Consider the following 24,110-nt stretch of genomic DNA (forward strand, 5'->3'; position numbering starts at 1 on the left):
GGGGGGGGGGGGCAGGGTCCGGAGAGCGGGCCGGCGCGCGCGTCCTTCCCGGCTTGCGCGCGCACGCCTCCGGCCGGCGGCCCCGCGCTCGCTCCCCTGCGCGCGCCCGGCCCCGCATTTCCCTGCCCCCTCCCCCGCCCCGACCCCCGAGCGTCGCGCGCGCGCCCCCAGTAGGGCGGGCTCGGCGGCCCGCCCGGTGCGTTGCGTTTTGTCCCGCGACTGCCCCTGTCGGCCCCTCCGGTCGCTCGTTCTCTCGCTCTCCCTCCTAACCCGTCCCTCTTGTCTTCTTGTCCCTGTCGGTGTCCAAGATGCCCTCGGCCACCAACACCACCAGCAGCGGCAAGGCGTCCGGGCCGCCGCCGGGCTCCTCCTCCGGGGCCGATGCGGCGGGCAGCGCCTCGGGGCCCGCGGGCGCAGCGGCGGCGGCGGGGTCGCAGCAGCAGGCCGCGAGCGGCGGCGGCACTAGCTCGGTGCAGACCGAGGCCATGAAGCAGATCCTGGGCGTGATCGACAAGAAGCTCCGCAACCTGGAGAAGAAAAAGGTGCCCGGGGGCGGGGGGAGGGGGCCCAACGGGCCGCGCCGCCCCACCGGAGCCGGCCCCCCAACTGCTGGGGCCCGCGGGCCGCCGCGCCTTCCCCCGGGCCTTTTGTCTGTGACCCGCGACCCCCGGGGCCGGCGCGGGCGGGGGGCCGCGGGGGGGGAGGGGCCGGCGGGCACATGGAGGAGGAGGCGAACATGGCGGCGGTGGGGAGGGAAGCGCTTCGGGCCGCCGCCGCTTTGTGGGGGCGGGGGGAAAGCGGGCCCTCCGCTGGGCCTTTTGTTCCCCGGCCGCCCACCCCCGAGCTCCCCGCGGGGGCCCCCCGGGGGGCGGGGGATTGGAGGGCCGGCCAGCGTGGCCGCTGGCGTTGGGCTCCTTGCCGGACTTTGAGTCTCACCGCATGCCCATTTTACAGGTGAGGAAACTGAAAAGGTAGAGGGAAGCGACTTGCCCAGGGTCATACCGGCCTTAGGCGCCTGAGGTCTTCCTGACTCCTCCCTACCCTGGGCCTGGGCAATTTACATTTTTTTTTTTCAATTTACATTTTTTATTTACCATTGGTTCCTTGAAAAATGTTCATCTGGACAGTTGTTAGCACCTGCAGAGGATTACACTTAAGAAAGCATCTTACACCTTGGGTCCTTAGGGCGTTCACAAATACAGTAGCACAAATTAGCGAAAATTCAGGCCTCGTCCCAATTTCATACCGAGAATTTATAGCAGTACATTCTTTTGTTCAGGTTTTATTTTGGAGTTTTGTATGAAGATTAAATTTTAAGATGGAAGTGTTCTGTAGTCCAAAGAGTAGCCTTGGGTGGTGTTCATGGCTGCTTCTAACCGCGTAACCTTGAGCAAGGCAGCCTCTGGGCATTCTTTTTTCATCTGTAACTGAACTGTGTAGAACGGGGTTCATCTCAAATGGCCCTTCTGTTGCTTAGGTTCTATAATCGGAAAAATACTTTAGGGGAGTAGTGTGCAAGAGTTCTATATTTTGGTTGGGGTAGAGGAAAAAAATTAACATCCTTAAGCTAGCTAGCTTTTGGGCAGGGAGACTACCAGTTATTTTGGTACACCTTAATGTTATAGTTGACACATCCACCTAATTCAGGGAATAGTTGAACTTAACAACAGCCATGACTGCGTTGATGTTACGTGCGTTTTAAAAAGCAGCTAGGAATGTAAATTTTTTAAGTGTCTCAATTTGTGTATCTTTTGTATATTGTCTGGTGAATTGAATTCCATCCTTCATCTTTTAAAGTGTCTTGACATATTTAAAGTTCCAATTGAAAATCCAGTTATGCCATTATAACTGGTAAAAGGAAGCGTACACAGTAAAATGTATATCAAAAGTAGTGAAAATTGATTGGCAAGCTAATGGTAGATTCTGATACTCCTTCCAATCTCTGAACTCCTCTCCCCTTAATAGTTTACAAGCTATGTAACTAGATCATTTTTTGTTTAGGATTGGTTTGTAGTACACATAGAGATTTGTATTTCCATCCCAAGACTTGAACTCAGGAGATAAAGGGAAGGGGAACAACTGTGTCTGAGAAAAATCTAAAAAACATATATGATATATATTATGTATGTGTGTGTGTATATATATATAAAATTGGGTGTACATGTTATATGATATAAAATAACCCAATATAAACTGGGTGTATATTATCAGACCTACATACTGTGTTAATGGCATCTCTGTACTAGTAAAGGTACAGATTTTCTTTCTATACAGGAATATTTCACTTGAAAGACTATAATCTGAATCAAACTCACAGTTTAAATTAGGGTATGATTGATTATTCTACACACAGTTCGCTCTGAAATTTCCTTAAATTTAACGACCACCGCTCAGTTTGAGCTCTCGTTTTTAGGAACATGTCCACTATATCAAATGGCACATAACACCTCTATGATTTGCTGTTGCTGTTAAGTGTTTTTTGAAGTTTGACATCCTGGTGCTCCATGTCAGACCCACTCATTAAACTTGAGTGATAGATTGTTTTTGTGTGTGAATTACAATAAAAGTAACATGGTGATACAAATTATACTGGAAAAATGACTAGAAAATACCCTTATCACTTTTAGATAAATCATTGAAGATTGAGATTATGTATACAATAAGCTATTTAAAATAAAATAAGAATTAAGGTTATTAAAGTTAAAATTTTAATGATTTTAGTTCTGGGCAGAGCATTTGTTCTAACTTTTAAGTTATTAAATCAATAGCTTATTTTGGAATGTTCTGAGACCATTAATAACTTTCTTAAAAACTAGGTAAGCGTTGTGCGTAAATGGTGCTATAATTTGGTTAAATTTGGACATCAAACTCATTTTTTACCCCTAAATTATCTGGCTGTGGTTAAAAGAAAAATTTTCACTGGTTAACTTTCTCAGCTATCAGCTTGCTAGTGACAAATTGGGAAAATTGATGGAATAAAATTAGATGACTAGATGGAAGGGTTGATTTTGATGTAAAATAAAGAATGAAAACATCTCTTTTTGTATTAAAAAAATCAAAATTTAGATACTTTTTACTTTCACTATTAAAAACTCCATGTAAAGCAGCTCTTACACATGGAGGCCTAAGAACTTTTCTCTACATTTTGGTCAGACTCTTTGTTCCTGTGTAACTAGTTCCCATGGTGAGCTTTTTTTTTTTTTTTAAGCAATTCTCTAATTTCAGTCTTAGGAAAATTAAGAATAAGTTTCACCTAGTTGGATGAAAGAATTTTTTCCTCTACATTGTTTATTTTTTAGGTATGACACAATAGTTTGACCTTTAAAAGACCTCTTTGTAAACGATGAATTTAAAACTATCTGAGAACTGAAACTGGAAGTTTTATTATTTCAAAGTTCTGACAGGCTCAGAGGTGAGCAATAGAGCAAGTAACATTTTTAAATGTTCTAATGTTGAATTTGGGGATAACACACCAGTGCAACTTAGGGAAACGTGGCAGTGACTGCAGTAGATAAAACATTAACCATTGTTTCCTTTCTGGAAAAGCAGAAACTGACAGCTTTGTAATTATGATGAGACCCTTTCTGAAAGTTTTATATTGCATTAAATATTTCTGTTATTGATGTCTTTTGTAGTTAGCACTAATCAGGGAAAAAGATGGTGTAGTTGTTGTAAGGTAGGCTCTTCTTATGCAAGAATGTTGATGGGGCTAAGTACCATTCTTGCTGCATTTTTTTTTTAATAGAGCTCTCTCTTTCTTAGGTGACATCTCTTAGCCATATCATTGGATAATCAATTCTTGAGGCCAGGAGATGAAATTGGTTGCTCCTTGAAGTATTTGGGTTGTTAACACATGCATTTAGTTAGTATAGCTTTTTCACTGCATTGCAGAGGACAAGGTGGCTTCATGTTTTGCATTCACCTTGGCAAAGAGGAAAGAACCTTTAATACTGATTCTTTTTTTTTTAAAGTTCTTTCTGAAATACTTGACAGTGATGATGAGTTTTTAGTGTGAGAAATATGGTTTTACATATTTGACTAAGGATTATTTCCTGTTGATTTTTATTAACTTTTTCATGGCTTAAGTAGAAAAAAGGATATGTCGTAGAAATAAATAATTATTGGCATTTATATTGGGCTTTAAGATTTGCAAAGTGCTTTATGGTACATTTTCACTGGGTCCTCACAATCACTTTGTGAGGTAGATAAGTAGAGGTATTCTCCACATCTTATAGAAGAGGAAACAGCACCAAAGTGGTTAAAACTTGCCCAAGGTTACACACAGGGATACTAAAGATCAGAGATAGGATTCGAACCCATTAGGTCATTTGGACTCCCAAGTCCAGTCTTCTTTTCAATATGCCACACTGTCTAGTCAGAATACAATTTAAAACCTCAGATGAAATATCCACTTTTTTGACTTATTGGAACTAACAGTATTCAAAAATTTTAAAACTTGGTACACAAATTAATTATTCCTGAAGCAAATGATTGCCCTTATATTTGGATCTACCAAATGAGAGGGACAATAGGGAAAATAGACTATAGAAATTTACTCAGCTTCCTGAATCACACCCATGCTGCCTTTCCCCCTCTGAATGTCTATTAGTTGAGAAGGTGGGAGCTTGGAAAATGATTTTTCCCCAAAATGGGAAGTCTCACTTAATTTCAAGTCTTAGGATGTTTGAGTCCTTCCCTGAATTCTCAACAAGTGCCAGTACTCTTTCTCTGAAAGGGAGTGGAAGTGGAAGTTGTATAGCAGCCCCCAGAAACTTGGGCTGGTAGAAGCATTTCTTTAGTTGTGGCAGCTATCCTGTTTTTTCTCATGACAGTGACTCTTACAGGCCAGGACTGTAGACTCCAAATCCAGGTTTATTTCCACTATGCAACGCTGCCAGTGGTTAGTTTATAACAGTCTTAAAGTTTGCTAACTTTTAAAAGATATTACCAGAGTATGATAGATTTCTAAAACTTTAGCAATGGCATGCCATCTGGTCTTAATATTCTTTCATCTTTTAGCTAGGGTTCAATTAGATAACTTCTAAGGGTCCATCTAAGTCTAAAGTTTTGTGATCTTTTGAGCTAGTTCACTTCCTTATGGAATGTAAGTACAGTTATATTACTGTTCATTTGCATGATGAATAGACCACATAAAGTCCTATAGATTTTGGAGAGTGCAGTAATCCATTACATTAATATGCATTGTTTGAAGTCAAACATTGGGAACAGTGAGAGAAATTGTCCCATCTTCTTCAGAATCCTAGTGTGGAAGAGACCTCTCGAGAGGTCATATATTCCAAATCCCATTTGCAATCTCCATGACAAGTGATCTCCAGGGAAGGGTAACTCAAGTCAAGTAACCTCCAGGGCAGCCTCACTTGGAGAGTGTCCTCTTTGCAATTTCTACTCATTGCTCCATCGTTCTGCTTACTAGGGCTAAGCAGAACAAGTCAGTCTCTTCTACATGTCTTCCCCAAGTCTTCTTTAGGTCAAACATCCCCAGTCACTTGGACTAATCCCCATATGGCATGAATTATATAGGCCTTTCATTTTACTTGCTCTCCTGACTTCCCTAGCTTATGTCCTTCCTAATTTGTGACTATTAATAATACCCTATATGTCTTACCAGAGCAGAGTACAGCAGTTCTCTGGCTTCCTGAAATTAGAATACTTTACCTTGATATGTTTTAAGATTATGTTAATTTATTGTTGCTGTATTATTCTGTTGATTCTTTAAAAATTTTCTTTTTGATTACAAATTTGACAAACACAAACCTTTCTGCACATAAAGAATAAAAAGGATTATATATGAAACTGAACAATTAAGTTTTTAAAAGGCATATTAAATTTTAATAATTGTAACAAAACCGCTTCATTTGTGTGCCTTGTGAACTTGAAAATGTCTTGTGTGTATTTTTAAAAAGTTGTGCTGCTTTTTTTGGTGTCACTATCACCATTCTCCCTCTTCCTTCCTCACCAAGCCTGAAAATCTAGGACTCATTTCACACCTTTCCCATCTTTTTCCTGAGATCATGCTAATTGGTCATTGCATTTTCAGAGTTATTAAGTCTTTAAAAGTTATTTTCCTTTAAGGTGTTGGAGGTATTGTATTAATAATTCTCCTAGCTATGCTCACTTTTCATCAGTTCTTTCAGGTCTTCTTAAGGTTTCTCTGCTTCTGTCCCTCTATCATTTCTTAGAGTGCAATAATCCATTACATTCATATTTTGTCATTGATTATCCATTTTCCTGTTTATGGTTGTTCACTTTGTTTCCTGTTAATCTGCTGCAACACCACGATCTTAAGGGTATGCAGTTTAATGACTTTGGTACAGTTGCAAATTGCTTTCCAGAATGGCTGTACCAGTTCACAGCCCCATCAACATTACAGTAAGATGCCTGTCCTCCTACATTTGCCAAACTTGCAGATCTCTAAAACATCTATCCTTTTGGGGGGGGGGGGGAGCAGAGAAGGAAGCTTGAGCTAGACATGTCTCCCTCATCTGTACTTGTTTATTGTATTTTGAAACTAAGTGTAAGCTTCACATTACGTTTCATATTACATTTTGTCCATTGTTTTAGCATCTTAAGATACTTTTTGAATCCTGATTCTGTCATCTGATTTGATAGCATGCCATCCATACCTATATCTAAGTTTGATTAAAAAACCTATTTTAAACAGTACTGGGCCAAGCACAATTCCCTGGAGACCTTGACTAGAATGCTCACTAAGTTAATAGCAAACAATTTTTGCATCTGCGCATTTAACCGGTTCAGGATACCCTTATCTATTTGTCAGGCTCCCGTCTTTTCATCTTGTCCACAGGAATAGCATGAGAGACTTCAGCAAAATCTAGGTAAGCTATCTGTAGCATTACCCTTATCAAACCAGTCAAGTAACTTAAAAAAGGAAATAATGGTTAGTCTGCTTAGAGTTATTTTCAATGAAGTCATGTTGGTTGACTGTTATCACTGCTTCCTCTTCTAAATATGCACTAACCATCCCTTTAATAATATGTCCTAAAAATTTGAAAAGAATCAAAGTCAAACTTACTTAGCCTATAATTTTTGCAGAATCCCTTGTCTTCAAATTTGTTTTTTTGTTAGGTTTACCAGAGAAAAGTTCTAGAGTATTAAGAAGTCAGATAAAAGTTAATTGTTACAGCTATTTTTAGAAAGAAAGGAATCTATAATGGAAGTTTAAAATCTTATGGTGATTTTTTTTTTAAGCAATTGGGGTTAAGTAACTTGCTCAAGGTTACTTATAGTGATTTTATAACAACTCATTGAAATATCATTGCCTTGTAATGAAATTGTTAGGAATGACAACTTTTTAAAGCTTCAGATGGAAACTTTCTTAGCACTGGGGCAGGTAGACCTCAGTAAAGTTTTGCATACTGGCATACAAGTCACAGAGAAATGGGTGGGGGGGGGAAGCATTGTTGAGTGGGAGAGTGTGAGGTGTATGAATTTTCTCTCCCCCCTCAGTTTTGGATCTCTTGATTCATATTGTTCTATTCTGGGAATTGTTTGGATTTTTTCTATTGTCAGTGAATGGAGTATTTACAGGGTTAAGGAGGCTGTTTTATAGGGTATGTTTAGTATGGTTCACCTTCCGCGTTTTACTTTAAATGAAAAAAAAAATCCATACTTCCACCATTTTTCAAAGTATATTAGCTCAGGAGGAGGAAAACACTTGCTTCTTTAGATTTACCAGGACTGATCTCTTCCCTGAGAAAGATCACTGTCTCATCTAGAATGATCCTCCCTTCTTTTACTTTTATAGCAGTTCTACCACTCAGTTTAATGCTTAGAATAAAACTACAAAAGAATGTTGGGTTTCTTGGTGTCTTCTTCCCAAGTTTGTGGTGTTCAGGTTAGGACAAAGGACCCTATCTGTATATGCCCTACAGTGCTTGTATTCATTTAAAATTTCATTTTGATAGTTGGATCAAGAAAGCATGTGGACTATTTCTGGGACAGCAGTGTTCTGTTGCAAGGAGCTTCTCCTTCTAGTGGTATTTACCAGGATAGATTTCAATGTAATGGGATTTTTCTATTGCAGTTTTGAATTTTAAGAGTATAATAGTGTAATTTAAAGGTTAGCAAGTGAATAAAGAAAGGAAGTGAATAAGCATTTAGTTTAGAACCTATTTACCAGGCACCATGCTAAAGGCTTCACAAATATTATCTCGTTTGATCCTGAGAGATAGGTAGGTGCTGTTATCCCCATTTTATAGTTGAGGAAACTGAGGTGAACAGGTTGAATAAATTGACTAGGGTTACACAGTTAGTAAAAGTATTAGTCTAGATTTAGACTCTGGTCTTCCTGACTCCAGAATTAGCAGGGCTTATTATAGGAGATCAGGTGGAATTCTTACTTACATAAAAAGCATCTTAAATTGTTCTTAGAAACATTTAATTACATTCTATGTTCCTGTTAAACAAATTAATGGATCCAAATTTTGAAGCTTGATTCAAGCTTTGCTGATTCTGAATTCAGGATTATACTTTATAAGATAGTCTCCCTTTTTAATTACATATCAAACCTTTTGATTTTTTTTTTTAAAGCAATTGGGGTTAAGTAACTTGCTCAAGGTTACACGGCCAGTTATTATTTCTGGGTGTGGTGCTGAGTATCTGAGCCCGGATTTGATCCAGGTTATCCCGACACTGGAGCCGATGCTCTTACTCGCTGAGCCACCTGGCCGCCCCTTCCTTTTGATTTTCAAAAGGGATCTCTAGATCACTTCGATTTTCTTGGAATTTTATTGTAATGAGGACTGCTCTATGAAAATACCTGAATAATTCAGAAGAGATATTTATTTAAATTATCTACCATAGTTGTACCTTTAAAAATGTAGACATGTTATAACACTTATTTCAGGACAGTAATAATTGTTTACTAAAGGGATTCAACACAATTTTTTTATAATGCCCATATCTGTTTCTTGCTAGAATCGGCTAATTCCATTATTTTCAGTTGTTATCTAGTGCCAAGACTGTACAGTGATACCTTTGCTGGAGTAGCTATTATTCTGTTTTATCTTCTAGGTTTGCTGTGCTCACATGGATGTATGATTGAATTTTTCATTAATATTGTAAAGGAATCAATAAAGGAATTTTTTTTTTGTATAGGCAATAATCACCTGGGAATGCAAACATTTATATGTCTATGGAGGTGGAGACAAAACTGCTTGAATGCTTCTAGGCTCACTTTCTAAAGGTGGACTTTTATTGTTGGACAACTTTAATGGCTCTAAATTTATTTCTTCAGCTGAAATTTCCAAATTGACAGCACTAATCTCTGGTTTAGAAAAGGGAAAGGAGATAGACTTTGAATTGTTTATCTTTATGCTGTAATCTCTCAACCAAGTTTCATTCCCTTCATTTTATTACTCTGAACATAGCTTAAAAAGGCATTTTCATTTAAAGTTTTAGGTCTTTGTTCTAGACTTCATTTCTTCTGACACTGTTGTACATTTATATTATTCTGTAGCCACTCATGCTTTTCTGCTTATTGTAGTTTTTGTTAATTAATACACTTTTAAAATTGGACTCAGTGGCAAATTTTGTGCTGCCATATTTGTTCCCCTTTGACATTTCTTCCTCTTTAAAATGGTTTATTGCTTGAATAACAAGTAATCATTTTATTAAGTATTTACTGTAAACAAGATGCTGGAAATAAAATAATAATTTAATACCATTAAGGAGTGCACATTGCATTAGAGGGATACAGTATTTACACAATTCAGCAAAAATAAGGTAATATGATATTAGTAGTGTTTTAATAATAGGGGAGATACATGTTTTTTCTTTTAACTTGAGGATTATTTTAAATTGTCAAATAAAGGCTTATCTTTTTAATATCACTAGAAATATCTTTAATATTCTACCAATATGTGACTTTGTGAGTCTTAGACTGGAAGAATTAAAAATAATTATCATTCAAAGGGTAATAAAGGCACATAGTGGGTGTAAGCAAGGCAGACAACACATACCAAATAAGGACAGAACTAGGAAGGAGAAGAATTAGAGTAAAAAATGTCATCAAATTTGTGGATAATTTTTTAAAAAGAGGTCTGGTCATATATGTAGAATGAGGGATAACTGTTGGACAGACAACATCCCATGTGTAGCCCTGATTTTGCAAGGGGCCCTCCATGGTGGAAGATGTGGAAAAGGCTACCACCTGGGCAGGGAAGGTAAGGTGATTTGGAGTCTGCACTTGGAGGGAGTATCCAGTCCATCAGCAAGCATTCATTAAGGCACTCTGCCAAGTGCTCAGCTATAAAATAAAAGCAAAACAAGTTGTGCCTTCAAGGAACATAAATTTCAGTGGGGGGAGGGTACAACGTGTGCATAAAATATTAGTTACAGAGCAGATGAAGGAATTAGCAAGTAGATAGGGGATGGCAGAGGAGGAGAAGGGACTGGCAGCAGATGGTTCAAGAAAGGCCTCCTTTCCTAGAGGAAAACACTTGAGTTCAGTCTTCTTTTTGGAGGGGGGAAGTAGGGCAATTGGGGTTAAGTGACTTGCCCAAGGTCACACGGCTAGTTTTTGTGTTAAGTGTCTGAGGCTAGATTTGAACTCAGGTCCTTCTTATTCCAGGGCTGCTGCTCTATTCACTTTGCCACCTAGCCACACTGAGTTCAGTTTTAAAGGAAGGAAGCTAGGGATTTAAGGGTGGACATAAAGAGGGAGCATTCCGAGTGTGGGAGATAACAATTGCAAAGTCATGGAGATGGAGTGCCCTCTTTGAGGAGCAAGAAATAATAAAAGACTAATGTGGCTAGACCATAGACTACACAAGGAGATGTCATAAAGATAGAAACAAGATCTGTCAATAGATTGGATAGATGAAGAGAGTGATGAATCAGATGACAGTGAAGTTGTGAATCTGGGTGACAGTGACGATGGGGATGAGAAAACTAGTTGAGAGTCTGGAAATACAAGGACAGAGCCTTGGGTGTCCCTTACAGTTTGTGGTAGTGACATGGATGAAGATCTTGCAGGAGAGCTGAGGTGGTCAAGCTGGGAGAAGGAATGAGAGAGCAGTTAAGAAAATGCAAAAGAGCCAGAGTATCCAGTTGAAGAAGGTGCTCAGAACTGGCACATGCAGTGGAGATGTCAAGAAACATGAGGATTGATTAAAAAGGCCATTCAATTTGCCAATTTAGAGATCATTGGTTACTCCTTTTGTTTTTTTTTAATCAGTTTTATTTGATTTTCAATTCCAAATATACCTCTTTGTTCTCCCTCTCCCCCACCCATTGAGAAGGCAAGAAATATGAATCCTATTGCAGAATGTATAATGATGCAAAACAAACTCTTGCATTCACCAAGTACCAAAAAAAAGGAAGGAAGAAAATATGGTTTCATCTGTGCCCCTCCAGTCCATCAGCTCTATTTGGATGTATATATCATGTTTAGAATTGTGGTTGGTCATTGTGTTGATCAGAGTTACTTTGTCTTTAAAAGTAGATTATCTTTATAACATTGCTGTTCTTGTATCAGTTGTTCTCCTGGTTCAGCTAACTTCACTTTGCATTAGTTTACATTTTTCTGAAACCATCCTTTTTGTCATTTCTTACAGCAGAATAGTATTCCATTACATCAAATATCCTGACTTGTTCAGCCATTCTCCAAATGATGGGCATGTCTTATCCCTTTAGTTTTCTGTTCTTTGCCATCACAAAAAGAGCTGCTGTAGTTATTTTTGTACATATGGATCCTTTTCTTCTTTTCTTTGATCTCTTTGGGATATAGAACCTCATAGGAGTCGTGCTAGGTCAGAGGGTATACACACAGTTTTATAGCTTTTGGGACATAGTTCCAATCAGAATGATTGGACTAGTTCATGGCTCCACCAATAGTGCATTAATATCCCTCTTTTCCCAAAGCCCCTCCAGCATTTGTCATTGGTCTCTAGAGAGAGCAGTTTGCATTGAATGAAGAAGATGGAGACCAGATTGTATGGTTTAGAAGAAAATGCAAGGAGAAGTGGAGGCACTGCTTTTTTCAAAGATTTGAGCTGAGCAGAGGCAGGATAATAGTAAAGCAGTCACAGGAGGGCCTAGTGAGGTGTTTTTAAAGATGGGAGGGCTGGGCACGTTTGTAGGCAAACATGTAGGTAGTAAGAGATTGGACACACAAGGACATGAGGGTGGGGGGGATGACAGGCTCAAAGAAGACAAGAGGATAGAACTGACTACAAGGGGAATAAAGAAGAGATGACCCAGAAGTTATAAACTTCAGTGACTTGGGAGAATGGAGGTGCCAAAAACAATAGAAATTGGGAGGAGAAGCAGGCCTAGGGAAGTGTTGAGTTTTTATTTTGAGGTGCCAGAAGGATGTCCAGGTCCTCACCTTCACTTGAAGACATTGAAGTCATGCCCCAAGAGTTCCCTCCTTATCTCCCCTTCTTCATTCTAGTCTCTGGTAAGACCCTCCTGCTTGCTAAAATATTTCAGCTATGACATGCTTTTAGGAGCAAGGGGAGAAACCTCACAAGAAATTCTTGTAACAGTCACACATTCCCTCCTCTACCCATCTCATGATGTAGTGCAATTAATGATACTCTAGATCAGGGGTTCTTTAACCTAGGGATTTGGACTTGTTTTTTAAATCTCTGGTAACTGTTTCAGTATAGTTGGTTTCCTTGGCAATCTTAAATCTTATTTTATTCATTTAAAAACTTTTTTTTTTTTTTTGCTTTTTGAAGTGGGGAAGGCAGGGCAATTGGGGTTAAATGACTTGCCCGAGGTCACATGGCTAGTAAGTGTTAAGTGTCTGAGGTTGGATTTGAACTCAGGTCCTCCTGACTCCAGGGCTGTTCTATTCAGTGTGCCTCCTAGCAGCCCTGTTTTAAAAACCTTTTGAGAGAGGTTCTTAGGTATTACTGGTCTGCCAAAGAGAGAGAGGGTCTGTGACAAAAAAGGTCATGAACAACTCTTGATTTAGTTAGACCCTTATTTATCATCTCTTCTTTGAGTTATTGTAATTGCCTCCTAATTTGTCTTCCTGTTTCCCTTCCCTTCCCTTCCTTTCCATTAGTTAAAATAATCTGCCCAGGTGTCCTTACCTTGTTCAAGAACTTTCAGTGGTTCCCTTAGGTGTATAGGATACAATGAAACTTCTGAGTCTGGTATTTAAGACTCTTTAGAATCTGATTCCCACTTCCCTTTTCTATCTTCATTTCACACTACTAAGATTCTCACACAAATAATTTACTATTCCCAAAATGTAATCTATTCTCTCAATTTAAGGTGTACTCTCTCATCTAAATTTATTCCATCAATTTATTTATTGAAACTGTTTCTAGTCCTAACTTTCTAGTGCTAGCTAAAAGAACTCTTATAGTCTATTTTCATTATATATAATATATATATAATTATATAATTAATTATAGGTTTCTAAGGGCAAGGCTTAATTTTTAATCTTTGTATCTCCATTTCCTTTCACCTAGGCATTTATTTCAGAGAACAAAAGGTAGAAATACAGTTGTATTGAGTCATGGTTATTAAGGCAGTTTAAATTAAGGAACTTTGTGCTACTTGTGAACATTTCTGAGCTTTAACAAATGTGAGAAAAATGATAGTGCATAGATGTGGAATAGGTTGATTTATCAAATAAAGAGAATTCTTGCTCTGGAAGTCTTAGAGGGAAGGGGAACAGGCCCAGCCTTGCTAAGTAACTTGCCCAAGGGTCATACATAGTTTCTTTTTTTTTGTGTGTGTGTGCTTTTTGGGCAGTTGGGGTTAAGTAACTTGCCCAAGGTTACACAGTTTTTTTGTGTGTGTGTGCTGGTGTTAAGTGTCTGAGGCCAGAACCGAACTCACGTCCTCCTGACTACAGGCAGGTGCTTTACTCACTGAACCACCTAGCAGCCCCCAGGGTCATAGTTTCTAAATCTATCAAATGAAGGTATTAGACTTGTAATCTCTAAGGACAGTGATAGAAACACTGGTGCTAGCCTTACTCTAAAGCTACTGGTCATTTTCTCCTTTCCGCCCAACCTAGAAGTAGAAACACTAACCTAACCTCTCTAATATATACCCCCTTCTTTCCTTAACAAAATAATTTCTCCTGTTTTGTGGTAGGAGGAGTTATATATACATATATAACTTTGGTTAGATACTATTTTTTGGTATATACCTATATCCTTTTAAACATTTATTGGTGCCATATTAAAAATATCAACATCTCTCTCCAATTTGACCATCCTGTAACTCATCAATTTTCCTTTACATTGTAATCATTTTATATGTTGTTTTCTTGGTTCTTATTTTGAGTTAGTTTGAATGTCTTCCCAAGTTTCTCTTTATGCCTTGTTTGTTATAGTGTGGTAATGTTAGTTCCTATTCCACAATTTGTACAGTCATTCGTTAGCATATCAATGCTCACTTTTTAGCTTTTGCCATCACAAAATACTGCTTTTAGGGGGTGGGGTGTGTTTATATATGAAGATTTCCTTCTCTGACATTGGAGGCATGTGCCTGGTAGAGATTGCTAGGATCCAGTGTATCTTAATTACTTACTGACCTTCTATATCTCAGTCTTAAAGAGTTGCCAGAGGTTCAGAGAGGTTGTGATTTGTCCAGAATAGAATGCAGCTGGTTGTCACAGGTGTGGAATTCGAATCCATTTCTTCCTGCATTCTGTTCTGTCATGCCAAACTCTTTCCCAACTGCACCCATAATAAGTGGCAAGAGTTGGGATGAAAACTCATGTCAGCTAGCATCTATTAAGCACCTACTGCATGTGCTGTATTTAGTGCTAGGAATACAAAGGGAGGGAAAAAACTTCTCTAAGAGCTCATAGGCTAATGGGAAGCACCATGTGCAAACAACTATGTAGCAAAAAGAAATATTGGGGAAGACCCTAAGTAAAAGAGGGTTGGGAAAAGCTTCTTGCAGAAGGTGGGACATTGGCAGATACTTAGTGAAAACCTGGAGGCCAAGATGAGGGGGAGAAATATGCCATGCCAGTGACCCTGGTTTATAGAGTATATGGAGAGGAGCAAAGTGTGAGAAGAATGGAAGAGTAGAAAGGGCTTAGGAAGGGCTGTGAAAGCCAAGCACAGGATTTTGTATTTGATGCTGACGGTGATAATAATGAGTTTCAGGAGTTGTTGAATAGGGGTGAAATGGTCAGACCTTCTTTAATTCTAATTCCAACACCATGAATCTCACTGTGCCATTCTACTTGATAGCATTAGGTACTGGGATGAAATTGTCAAGTCCTCAGATCCTTTTCAGCCCCATTTTGGTGACTTAGAAGGCTCTTAGGGGTTAAATGACCATTTGTAGCCTGGTCCTATCTCACTTGGACAGATAGATGGTATAGTGTATAGAGCACTGGGCCTGACCTTGGGAACTATTTGTAAGTTCACATCTGGCCTCAGACACTTATTAACACGTTACTTCACTCTTTTGGCCTCAGTTTCCACATCTGTAAAATGAACTGGATAAGGAAATGGCAAACCACTCCAGTAACTTTGCCAAGAAAACCCCAAATGGGGTCACGGAGAGTCAAACAAGACTAAACAACTGAAAAACGTCAACCACCAATGGTCACCCTGGGTAAATAGGATTGTTGGGGACTACAAGATACTTGGATCTTTGCAGTCTGTATTGTACCATATGTTGTATCTAGAAAGAACATTGGTGATCGTGTTGAATTCCTTTTGCATCCCATTTATAAGGATAATGAACTGCTATCAAAACAATTATAAGAAATTCTTTCAGACCTAGTTTGTCGCTGAGAATTGAGGCTTGAATGGGTATATTACTGTTAACTACAAGACCTGTGTGATATGCTCTCGTAGTGTCTAAGAGATAAGAATGAATTCTCCAGTAGTCTGTACCAGATAATTATAATATCTTAATATATGTGAAATATGTATATTGTTTAAATATTTTTAAAAGTGTTTGACCCAACCTATTACTTTTCTTTACATTTAATTCTTATTTAATTTTTTTCTCAATTATATGTAAACAAAAAAATGTAAAAGTTTTTTAAAATTTTGAGCTCCAAATTCACCCTCTCCCTTCATCCTTGTCTCCCCTCATGCCTGCTTAAGAAAGCAAACAATTTGATACAGATTATACATGTGCAGTCATGAAAAACATTTACAAATTAGCCATGTTGCAAAAGAAAACGAAGACAAAAAAAAGAAAATAAAGAAAATTTTAAAAAGTATAAATCAATTTGCATTTAGACTCCATCAGTTCTTTCTGTGGAGGTGAATAGTACTTTAATTGTCTTGGATTGTTGTATAGCTGAGAATCACTAAGTCATTTACAGGGAATCATTATACAGTATTGCTGTTACTGTGTAGAGTGTTTTCCTGGTTCTGCTTATTGCACTTTACATCAATTCATATTAGTCTTTTCCAAGTTCTTCTGAAATCATCCTGCTTGTTGTTTCTTATAGCACAGTAGTATTCCATTACAATTATATACCGTAACGTGCTCAGCTATTCCCCAGTTGATAGGCATCCCTTCAGTTTCCATTTCTTTGCCAAGAAGAAAAGAGCTGCTCTAAATATTTTTTATATAGGTCCTTTTCCCTTTTTTAAAAATCTCTTTGGAATACAGACCTAGTGGTGGTAGGCTGATCAAAAGGTATGCACAGTTTAGGCATTATGCCAAATTCCTCTCCAGAATGATTGGATAATTTCACAACTCCACCAACAGTGCATTGGTGTTCCAATTTTCCCACCTCCCCTTTAGGAGAATTTTTGTAGGTGAAGTATGTAAATACTGTAGGTTATTTCATAGGTGACAAAGTAGCTAGGTGGCACAGTGGGTAGAGTACTGGGCCTGAATTTAGGAAAAACTAATTTTCTTGACCTTCAAAGCTGGCCTCAGATACTTATAAGCTGTGTGACCGTGGGCAAGTCACTTTAACCCTGTTTTCCTTCATTCCTCATCTGTAAAATGAACTGGAGAAGGAAATAAATGCCAAATCTCTCTGGTATCTCTGCCAAGAAAACCCCAAATGGGGTCACAGAGTTGGACATGACTGAACATCAACAACAATTTCATAGGTGGTGAGAATGAACTGCTTTTGCTTTTTCCAGTTAAAAAATTTTGCTTTCCACCTGTTACATACTACAAACCTGAATGTTGTATTAGCTCTGTTTTGGCATATAGGCCTCCTAAATGCAGAGTACTGTGCTGGGAGAAAGAGAAAGCCTAGATAAGACCCAGACGCTTGATTGCTTATAGTGTGTGTAGTAGAACATAGAACTGTATTTTATTGTTATGTGCCTCTGCCAGACTAGCTGCATACTATCTACCTCCAGAGAGAACTGATGAACTCTTTAGTGAAGATTGAAGCATATTGTTTTTCAGCATAGTCTGGAAATATGTTTTGCATGACTTCATGTATAACGGGTATCGTTGTTTGACTTCTCAGTGGATGGCAGAGGGACTGAGGGAGAGAATTTGGAACTCAGAATTTTAAAAAACGAAATGTTTGAGTATCAGCACATAACAATGCCAGTAATTCTCACATGAAATAATGAACTTGGAAGAGATAAAGACAATGCCAGTAAGGTGTAGAGAGTAATAAGAATTGGAGGGGTGTTTTCTGGGCTTTACAGATAATAATTGTATTTGAGATGGTCTCAAGAAATAATTTGGGGCCATGATTGAGGCGCTTCATGTGTTTTGGGGGTAGGGGGGAGGGAGGAATGTTTTTGAATAATGGCTTGGAGATGAGTTCAGTCTGGTACCTAACTTACTATATATTACTATACCAACAACCTTGTGATTTTGAATTTTAAGACTTTTCTTACATTATTTGGTTATAGTTCCTTAAATGGATGTATTCTTTTTATAAAATGATGAATTTTAAAATGTCAAACTCTAAATTAGGAATCCCTTCAGATTTATTCTTCTTAATTCATCTTTAGTAAAACCAGAAAGGACTGGTCTTTGTAGACCACTTAAGCAGTGAAGTTAAACTGAGAGGGAGTGCTGTGTCTCCTGAGAACAGCCTGAGGCACATTCTTCTCCATTTGTTGGGTCCCTGGAAAGACCAATGAATATTACACAGATGAGAATAAATATGGATGTATAAATTATATTAGTATTTCATTTTTGCCAATTCTTCAAATTTCAGTGCAAATCTTACCTCCTTGAAATCTAGTTTGAGGATGTCAGCCCATAGTAATCTCTCTTCTTTAACTCCTTTTATACTTATTGTCTCTGTATGAAACAGTTCACTGGCCTATTCTCTTTAATTTTTACATTTTGATATTTTGCCTCAGCAAGCTAATTTTTAAAAATGATGCACTTTTAAGCCACAGTACAACAAATATACAATTTGCAACTATTCACATATTTTATGAAACTACCTGTAAGTATCTGTCGCAGCTTGTTAATGAATTTCTTTTTATTTCTCCTTTTTTTTCCAATCACTACTGTATTTGAATTTGGCACTTTATATCTGTCCAGTGAGCTCTCTATTTATTATACAGGGGACTCCTTTTAGGTTGTCCTGATTTTTGTTGTTTTACAAGACATTGTTACTATATTAGGCCCAAACCACACCAGAAAGTTTCAAAACTTGGTTGATGGTCCAATTATCACACCTTATGAAAGTGTTCTTGTGGAACTTCTCACCTCATGCTGTTTTATCTTGCTGGGTGTTTTGACTGATTAGGCAGGAGCATTCCTTATGGATTGTAACCTTGTTAATTGTTTCAGGTGCCTGTAACTTGTCTTTTTGTCTTGCAATTTAGGGATTGTGTTTTCTGTGCTTTTGTATTTTATTTTAGCTCTTAGAATTTTAAAAATTACTCGAAGTGTAGTGTTAATGTGTTTTTTTTTTTTTAAAGCAATTGGGGTTAAGTAACTTCCTCAAGGTTGCATGGTCAGGTGTTTCTGGGTGGGTGCTAAGTCTCTGAGCTCAGATTGGATCCCAGGTTTCCCAACTCTGGGGCCGGGGCAGCGCTCTTACTCACTGTACCACCTGGCCACCCCTATGTTTTTTACTTAAAGTAAAAATCTTATGAATATGATTACTTAATTTTATATTCTGATAGTTAACATTGCATCCTTTTGGAACATTCTAATATACATATTGGGAACTTTGCTATTATTGGTTTGTCAAATTCATAGTTACAGTTAAGACTGGTAGAAATCTAAATATATGAATCAGAATGAAAACTTAATACTGTAGGGTAGTTTTGTAGCTTTGTCATGTTTTAACATGCTTAATTTAACTTTGTCCCAAAATATTAAACATGAACTTTTTTTTTTAATTTAGGGCAAACTTGATGATTACCAGGATCGAATGAACAAGGGAGAAAGGCTTAATCAAGATCAACTGGTAAAGTTCTTAAATTAGTTTATATTTTTACTGCTATAAATAAGAAAAGTTGCTGTAGGTTCTGTATATTTCCAATAAAGACGAACTCTTGTCTTTGTAGGATGCAGTTTCCAAGTACCAGGAAGTCACAAATAACTTGGAGTTTGCAAAAGAGCTGCAGCGGAGTTTCATGGCCCTGAGCCAAGACGTACGTAGCTAGTGGGTAACTGGTGGCAGGACGCATGTGCTTTTACATTAAGCACTGGGGATTAAAATAAAAATGACTGTCCATATTCTAGTGCTGGCTCTCCCACTTGCTAGCGGCATGACAAATTAACTCTGGAGGTAATGAGAAGAGTAAACTTAAAAATGATACAATAAAAGTTCTTTAAATTCTCTTCAGCCTTTAAAATTCGATAATCCAGATTTAGTGAAATATGAAGAAGTTTTAGATATGTTCCAAAGGGTACATCAGCTCAAAAATAAGCATGCTTTTAAATGACAGCAATGTTTAATTTAGTCACTGCGTATATTCTCTGCCAACAGAGATCACATCTAGTCTGTCTTTAGTAGGTAGTCTTTGAGAATTCTTGTGGCTAAAAAGTTTATCACCTGCATCCAGCTTGAATGGAAGTAATGAACTTTTCTAAGCAAAGGTAGGCAGGACAGTAGACGACCTAGTCTTTCATTGTGCCTTTTGAAACCTTTCCAGCTTGGTTTAGGACCTGCCAGAGCTGGCAGAGCTCTTGGAACCCATGGCCACCTTTGTGCCATAAGGAGGATTGAAATAGGGCTTTGAAGGTTAGTCTCAAAAAAAAAAAGTGTAAAATCCAACATGGATTTTTAGAGGTCACTTCACATATATATGGGTTAAGTACCATTTTCAGGAAGACCTCATTAGTTAACCTATGTCTTTGAACTTTACAGCCATCTATCTCTCTCTCTCAGCACTGTCGGCACTGTTTTACCATTGAAATGTCCTTTTTGGGTTTTAGGTAATGTGGTATAGAGCAGAGATATCAGAACTCGAGGCCCAGACTGAGTTCATCCTTTTTTTTTTTTTTCTGTTAAAGTCTGACACCACTGGTGTAGAGAAAAGAACATTAGATTTAGTAAGGAAACCTGGCTTTGTATCCTGAATTGGACATTTTAATTGTATGACCACAAGCAACTTATCTAAATCTTCGAGCCTCTAGTTCTTCATCTGTAAAGTGGAGATAACAATACTCAACAGTAACTGCTTGAGGATTATTATGAGAAAAGTGAAATTTATAGAGCTCGAGGACACGATGCCTTTTTTTTTTTAGTCCTTAGACAAAGAAAATAGAGATAGGATGAAATTTTTATTTCAAAGTGAAATTATAATATAAAATTTTGATATTTTTGTGGCAATTGATGCTCCCAGTCTTTCTTATGTTAAAGACAGTTAAGAATGATACAGTGACCTTGAGAACCAAAACCTGGAATGAACAGTTAAGTTAGGTATATATTTATTGCATGTGTTTTAGGACAACTTAAGTGATTTAAAATTTTACCATAGAGTTGAATTTAAGGTATTTTACTGTTGACTATTTAAAATGTTTCCTTTGGTAGATTCAGAAAACGATAAAAAAGACAGCCCGGCGAGAACAGCTCATGCGAGAGGAAGCAGAACAGAAGCGTTTGAAGACTATCTTGGAGCTGCAGTTTGTTCTGGACAAGTTAGGGGACGATGACGTTCGCAGCGACCTGAAGCAGGGTGTCAATGGTGTCCCCATCCTGAGTGAAAACGAAATGTCAGTCCTGGATGACTTCTACAAGCTAGTCCAACCTGAACGGGACATGAGCATGAGGTATGCTAAAAAATGTAATTTTTTAGAGTCATTGTTTTGGCCTTATTAAGACACGAAATGAGGCAATACTCTTCTCCCTTTCTCCTTTTTTAAAAGGCTGAATGAACAGTATGAACAAGCATCCATTCATCTGTGGGACTTGTTGGAGGGAAAGGAAAAACCAGTGTGTGGAACAACCTGTGAGTAGCTCTGGCTTCAGCAGTAGGGATTTGTTTGTTGTACAGAAGGACAGTTCTTCAGATGTGAATCTGAGAATCTCTGAGGTTTATCTCCTGCAGGAGTTGGTTGGTGAATACTTAGGGATATGTTGACTGGCACAGCTGAAAATAAAGTGAAGAGCAACTAAGTGCAGGCAGCTCGTGACTGCCAAGGCCCCGGCCCAGCCCAGCCCTCCTCCTGTACAGTGTTCCTGTGCTGCTCTGGGGTCATTAGTCTGTTGTGGACCTTGCTTAGTCTTTTATTTTGTTCTATTTAGCAAATAGAATTAGGTCAGCCTCATAAACAGACCGCTTAACTGAACACAAGTGAGGGTTTACTTTGAGTTATAGGGAATAATGTCAAGGAAGGTAGTGGCCAGTCAATCTTCGGAGGTTGCTGAATCACATCGACCATGTAATAAAATATTAAGTTTGTTAGCTATGCAATAATGCAGTACGTTTAAAAACATCCTAACTGATGTCTTCTTTAAAAGACTGCTTAAGAACACTACCAATTACTTTTGGCTTTTCTGAACTCCTTTATTTCAGTTTCTTCACCCCCAAAATAAGTTTTTTTTCCCCCCTATCCTGGCTTTTCAGGGCCTTACTTGACAACATTTCAGAAATGTTTGGACTTATATTACTGGCTCATGTAATGAAATCAATAGCTTAAAAATGAACTTTTAGATTCTGTTTGAAAGAATTTAAGTTTGATCCTCCTAATCATGAGATGCCCAAAAGGTGTGGAAAAAGGGAACAAAGATCTACAAGTAAAGTGGCTTGAAATTTTTAGGCCAAGATTGTACTTTGTACATTTTGTGTAGCGTTTGGCATTTTCTTGCCAACCCAGTAAATATGTGGTGTTTTAGTAAAGGATAAATTGTCTTTCTTTACATGAAAACTATACAGGATCCACGTCCTACTTCTGATACTCAGTAGTTATATCATCTTAGGCAAATCGCTTCACCTACGTACCTCAATTTTCTCATCTGTAAAATGTAGGTACTAATATCTGTAACGTCTCCCTCATGGACTTATGTTAGAAAGATAATGATATGGAGAACTTGGTAATGTAACACAACTTCTGAACTATTAGTTCATTCTGAGATGTAACTATAAAGTAATGAGTGGCTTCCTAGGGCATTTGTTAAAATTTTATATTACTTTGGAGGTTGATTCTTTATACTGAAATCTTATCCAAAAACTTAGCTGATTTTAAAACAACTTTGTGACAAGCATTGTAACATCTAGATGGTAAATAGAGCTTGATGATGTTTAATTTATACTATAGGAAAGCATGTACTGGCCCATTTTACTAATGGTTAAATAATAAGATGCCAACCTTAGCATTTCACTTGTCATTCATCTTTCCCAAATAATTGAATTGTTTTCAGAAGTAAGTTCGGTACCAATTAAATTTTTTTTTTTTGCCTTTTGGAGGACAATTGGGGTTAAGTAACTTGCCCAAGGTTAAACGGCTAGTGTTTTTGTGTGGGTGTTAAGTGTCTGAGGCTGGAACCGAACTCGGGTCCTCCTGACTCCGGGCCGGCGCTTTGCTCACTGTGGCACCTAGCCACCCCAGTGCCAATTAAATTTGACCTAAGTAAGAAGCAAAAAAGGGAAGAAAAATGGCAGGGTTTGGAACCAGTTGAGACCCAGGGAAGGGTATTGCCTTTAACTTGCTAGCTTTCTAACCTTGGGCAAGTCTGTTCTGAGCCTCAGTTTCTCTCTAAAATTGGGGATGATGTCTGTGGTAGGTAACTCCCTCACCTGGCTACTGTGACTATCAAATAAAAATGTATCTACAGTGTTTTGTAAACCTGAAAGCACCAGGTAGATGTTAGCTATCACTATTGAGATAGTTTTTAGCAGAATGTCAGGAGGACTTTCTGAAACGAAAGGATTTATTGGGATTTATTCTTGCTCCATGTCTCTCTTAGACAAAGTGCTAAAGGAGCTAGTTGAACGGATTTTTCAGACTAGTTACTTTGATAGCACCCACAACCACCAGAATGGCTTGTGTGAGGAAGAAGAGGCAGCTGCTCTTCCAGGAGAAGATCAAGCAGCAGAAGCTGGTAAGTACACAGCAGCTGGTTTATTTTTGTCATAGTTGAGAAGCTTCTTTCAATTTATATTTTCAGTACTGGTTGTTCAGGTCTATGTACTTGGTTATGCATTTGTCTGATGTTCTTTATTTTTTAAGAAGAGCTTTTTAAGTAGTAGTATAATATAAATTTACTACCTTTTAAGTTTGACAAAACTGTTACTGAGGGGTTACTGTGTGGTAGGCCCTGCTGAGTGCTAGGATACAAATATAAGCAAGTAATAAGACAGTCCCTGCTCTCAAGGAGTTTCCATTCTAATGGAGAAAGACAGCTCCTGCATAGAACTGCAAGAGGGAGGGGAGAAAGAGGAAAGGTCACCAATCAGAGTGGGACCTCAAGGCAGACGTTGCATAGCTGTTGCTCAAGGAGGTGATTGTTTTGATTATATTAATGTTCTTTTTTACTCCCTTTCCTTTCCTTTCTCTTATTCCTAGTCTTCTAAGCTCCAGAAGTTAACTTTTTTCTTTTAGTTTATCCCTTCCCTTTCCTAGTTTAGAAAAAAATGAAGTATCTAATCTCTGCCCTCTCCAATCTTCTATTTCACTGATATTTCCTTTCTAAGAAGTATTTTCATTCTGCCCCCTTTCTAACTCCTTGTTCCTTTTAGGATTCTCTGGATTTCATTTTCCAGAATACTGATTTTTTGATGAAG

At 38.3% G+C, this 24,110-nt stretch overlaps 1 protein-coding gene across 2 annotated transcripts in view; it reads left to right on the forward strand.

The window, feature by feature from the left end:
- Positions 1 to 197: 197 nt before the first annotated feature.
- CAPRIN1 (cell cycle associated protein 1) overlaps positions 198 to 24,110 on the forward strand; it is a 47,851-nt gene continuing 23,938 nt past the window's right edge. The window contains exons 1-6 of one of the 2 annotated variants that reach the window (XM_069091390.1): positions 198 to 542; positions 19,283 to 19,345; positions 19,446 to 19,532; positions 20,918 to 21,156; positions 21,253 to 21,335; positions 23,294 to 23,428. In XM_069091390.1, coding sequence (XP_068947491.1) covers positions 309 to 542; positions 19,283 to 19,345; positions 19,446 to 19,532; positions 20,918 to 21,156; positions 21,253 to 21,335; positions 23,294 to 23,428 — 841 coding nt within the window. In that variant the 5' untranslated portion in view covers positions 198 to 308. The remainder of the gene's footprint in view (positions 543 to 19,282; positions 19,346 to 19,445; positions 19,533 to 20,917; positions 21,157 to 21,252; positions 21,336 to 23,293; positions 23,429 to 24,110) is intronic. The other variant, XM_069091389.1, reaches the window with a different exon arrangement.

Source organism: Petaurus breviceps, unplaced genomic scaffold, assembly GCF_028583685.1.
Source record: "Petaurus breviceps papuanus isolate PSGF00001 unplaced genomic scaffold, PetGlider_PUasm1.0 188, whole genome shotgun sequence".
Classification (NCBI taxonomy): Eukaryota; Metazoa; Chordata; class Mammalia; order Diprotodontia; family Petauridae; genus Petaurus; species Petaurus breviceps.